General features: G+C 28.5%; 1 protein-coding gene across 1 annotated transcript; it reads left to right on the top strand.

The window, feature by feature from the left end:
- The first annotated feature begins 382 nt into the window (after window positions 1-382).
- LOC114402869 (reticulon-like protein B14) lies at window positions 383-2024 on the top strand. Its single transcript, XM_028365556.1, has 5 exons — window positions 383-561; window positions 991-1171; window positions 1274-1403; window positions 1496-1565; window positions 1664-2024. Exons 1-5 carry the CDS (start codon window positions 474-476, stop codon window positions 1831-1833), a joined length of 639 nt encoding a protein of 212 aa, XP_028221357.1. The 5' UTR covers window positions 383-473; the 3' UTR covers window positions 1834-2024.
- Window positions 2025-4727: the final 2703 nt, after the last annotated feature.

Below are 4727 nucleotides of genomic sequence, written 5' to 3' on the forward strand. Positions count from 1 at the left end.
TTATGAGTTGAATGATTGTGAGACCCAGTTATATGGTTGTGAAAAACACACACGACGGCACTGTTTATTATCATCGATCTAATTGAAGAAGAAAAAAAATAGAATTCGAAATCATATAATTGTAGTATTTTGTATATAAGATTCCCAAGAAAAGTCTCAATAAAAATATAAAAAACAACAACATAGCATTAGACATAGATAAGGGTAAACGTGAGACGCTAACAATGTATCTTAAATCATGTGTGGGCACGAGGAAGTAAAACTTGAAAACCATGCCAAAGCCATACCTTTCCTCCATGGAATGAGTTAATTAAATTTCTTGGTAACAAAGCTTAGAACCATAATATCCTTTCGTACATTACATATAAGTTGGCACCATGACGACACATGAATCACAACAGTGCTAGGAACTTGGTTCAGGAGAATCAACAAATTAACACTAGGGAGATAATTTCAATCATCAAATTGTAACCATGCCAATCCGTTCCCGTGAACCTGCACAGAGGCCAGGATTGTTAGACCGTCAAAGACCACTACATGCAGTCCTTGGCGGAGGAAAGCGTAAGATATTTTAGCAACTTCACCACTTATTTTTTACGTCTTAATTTGTGTTTCTAAATTCTAACATGGAGGATCTGAAAATTTAAGGATAATGTTAACATTCGTCTTTGGGATTCATTTTAAGTGTTTAAAGTGATAAGTTTTTGTTAGGAAAAAAAAACATTTATTGTACTTTTACTTTTTATTTTAATTGTACTTTTACATTTTCAAGGGTTGTTTTGAGGGTTTATTTTGATTGGTAGAAAGTCTTCCTACTTTTATCCAAATTGTTGTTTTGAGGGCTTTTCTCAAGATAACCGAATATGCAGTAAACTCAAACCATTGGATGCATTTTTGGTCATTTATATTCCAAAGACCAAATGTAGAAAAAACGTATGTTTCCTTCTAAAGTCCTTTTCTGTGACAATTAAGATTGATCTGATTTTGCAGTTGCTGATATATTGCTATGGAAAGACAAGATATCATCGGCATCAATGGTAGCTGGGTTCTCCATCATTTGGTTCCTCTTTGAAGTGGTCGAATACAATTTTCTTACTCTACTTTGTCACATCCTCATGGCCATTATGCTCATCCTATTCGTATGGTATAATGCAGCTGGACTTATCACATGGTAATGTATAATCTTACACTTTGTATACATTGATTTATGCTGTCCATAATTTATAAGCTTTCTTTATTATTTGTGGAGCAAAATTATTAAGTTTCTATGCAGGAACCTGCCACAAATCTATGATTTTCAAATCCCCGAACCCACCTTTAGATTCTTGTTCCAAAAATTCAACTCGTTCTTGAGGAGATTTTATGACATTTCAACTGGGAAAGACCTCACACTCTTCTTTGTGGTATTGAGAAACCATTTTCAATTACTCTCACATTTCTTGTCAGATTATTTTCTTAATAATTGTTAGATAACATCATGTCATTGAAAATTCAGACAATTGCGGGTCTATGGATCATGTCAGCCATTGGGAATTACTTTACCACTTTGAATCTTCTATACATCAGTGAGATCTCAATTTCATTTTATTATCAATGTATCAAGCTTCCTAATTAATTGAACGTAGTTATCAATTTGTTGATCTGCTGTATCTTTCTTGTACAGTGTTCCTCTGCCTGGTGACCCTTCCCATTATGTATGAAAGATATGAATATGAGGTGAATTATCTAGCAAGCAAAGGAAACCAAGACGTGCAGAGATTGTTCAACACATTGGATACTAAAGTTCTCACCAAGATTCCAAGGGGACCTGTGAAAGAAAAGAAGAAGAAATGAAGTTTAGATATGCAATGCACGTACGAAATAAAATATAAGGCTACAATTAGATCTATTTCCTGCCTTAAGTACGTAAAAGAAAATAATGCTTGTAAATTTATTTCTCTTAAAAACCAAAGTGATTGCAACAACATATTTCTATGAAATATTTAGGGTGATGTAATAGTTGAAGGTTCATATTATTTAATATATATTACAACTACAACGATAACATTCATAATTTCTTGGAACAAGTTTCTGAGTTATTAAAGGTAATGTTTTAACTTTTAACTCAAAAATCTCACAAGTTATACTTAAAACATGTTAATAAATGTGACTTATCTCTCAATCAATCCATTCACTTGACGCATCACAAAATTACATTAAAAAGGACGTGACTGCTGGCATGAGAGGGTAGGTTTCGAACTAGAAAAACAGGATTGATGAACATATACCATAAAGGAAATATATTTTCTTATACTCTTTTTTTGACATACTTTTTTTTGTTGGATAGAATTTATATAAGTCTCACTAGATATGTGAATCTCATTTCTTCTCGATTGGTGAGTCACATTTCCAAACCCAAATTTGTGGGATCTAAATGAATTTAAACCAATAATTAAAATTAATATTTATAGAGAAACTGACATGGGAGTAGTGATCAACTTGTTAGTAGTTCTGTGCATCTGGAAAGTGGCATCAGCAAATAATACCTCACTTTCTTTTATTTACATCAAGTATTACCTTGAAACCGGTAGTCATTTTTAATTTTCTTTTCTTTTGCGGCATTGTATTTTTTCATGTTCTCTTTAAACGGAAAATTACACTAAATTGCCCAATTGTCCAAAATCTAAACGTATTTTAAAAAAATATTTGACTTAACCATTAGGTTTAGATTATATAATATTTTCTATCCGAAAGAATTTATCATATGTTCTTAGATTAGTTGCCTGAGTAAGAAATTAAATATTGGATTTTAAAAAAAATTATGGCGCGATAGAGGTGAGACTATAAGTCAAATAATAAATTATTAAGATAAATTCTGATATCATTTTATAAATATAGGATTGAATTTAACTTAACTCTACAAAATTAATTTGTAAGGTGAGAATTTTTTTATTTATTTATATACATCATTTTAGGACTAATTTTTTTAAACTTAAAAAAATAACTTTAAAATAAATATTCTTTTTTAAAGCTAATAGGATTTTTCTTAATAAAACAAACAAAAAATTAATTTTTTTAAACAAAAGTAATTTAGACGAACACACTGAATAATAGAAAATTGTTTATTTTATTAAAATGAGTGATTATTTCAAAGAATAAGTTTTAAAAAAAACTAGCTTATTATTTGTTGAAATAAGTACTTATTTTAATAAAATAAATATTTTTTTTGTTTTTTTAATGTATTTGTCTAAATTACTTTGGCTTAAAAAATAGATTTTTTTATACTTATTTTAAGAAGTAAATCATGTGTTTTTTAAAATAAATATTTTTTTAATTTTTTTTAATTTAAATAAACTCATCCTTAATGTTATCACTAGTCGATGTAAAATCTTCGGTATATGAGTAGTCGCCATTGCTTTTTGTTGTACAATACATCTTTATTTCTTTTCACTAAAAAGAAAGAAAAAAATCCATGTAGTAAACTTATATCTAAACTTATCTCTCCTAATGTAAATAGATGAGGTTGATTATAAGATTCAAAACCAAAGTTTTTATTAATGTAAATTTTATATGATGAAATAAAATAATTAGTAATATTAGGCTAATCATATAATGTGACACTGACATATGTTTTCATATGCTTTTATTTGGTATAAAAAATTAATTTACATTGTCACTGGATCATACTATTAATAACATTCTATAAACTTTAAATATATATTTGCAATATTTACATCAATAGTTTAGTTTCAGTTAGAAAAAAATTATACCAATAAAAACAAATTAAATGGCTATATTGTTTCTCGGATAGTAAAACAAAGACTAGGGAGGTCCTTTGTGAATATCTGAGTGGGTTTATTCAAAATTAGGTCAAATCTTCCGAAGCCCATCCATCAATTTTTTTTCCTACAAACGTAGGATGCTTGTTCGCTTTTAAACCCACTTAACTCACGCGAGCTAATTTCCAATATTTTCATACCATTTATATTTTTACACTAACTTTTGATGACCATTATAACCACTATTTCATTTTCGGTGGCTGAAGGAGAATCATTTTAGAACAATAATTGGTGGGGTTGGGTTCCCCACTTCAACTCGATCGTTATTATTTGTAGACAGTTAGATGTCTTTTTCTATAGGGGAACAATAAGCCACGTAAACCCCAACTTTAAGCATAGTTACGGTCATTCAAATCATAACATTTTCAACTACGAATTGATACCATGTAACTTCTTCCACCGTTGAATACTAGACATGCACAGGTGATAGATTTACAACACTAAATAACTCTTTCAAGACTTAGATTGATTCACATTGTTGTGTTATCAAAGTCACAAATTTTTTTCTTACTGCCCGTCACTTGTGTAGAAGATGAAAATTATTAAAATAAAATAAAAATATTATTTATACTATTATTCAATCACAAATTATAATATATGAAATTTATTAATTTTTATAAAATTATCTTCACCATCAAATAAATGATATTTTATAATCGGATGTCAACACTATTTTACAGCAGCATCAGTACATTATCGTTAATCTCTTAAAATTATATATAAAAAATATGTAACAAATTAATAATATTCTAAATTTTAATAATGGACAAATCACCTTCAGACGAAAAAACATAGGTGTTGAGTATAAAAGATAAATTAAATTTTAAAATTCATATAAAGCTAAAACACTAATTGAAACAATCTAAAAATAAATTAGAAACTACTAAAATATAATCATAAAATAAACAA

Source organism: Glycine soja, chromosome 20 (assembly GCF_004193775.1).
Source record: "Glycine soja cultivar W05 chromosome 20, ASM419377v2, whole genome shotgun sequence".
In the NCBI taxonomy this organism is placed as follows: Eukaryota; Viridiplantae; Streptophyta; class Magnoliopsida; order Fabales; family Fabaceae; genus Glycine; species Glycine soja.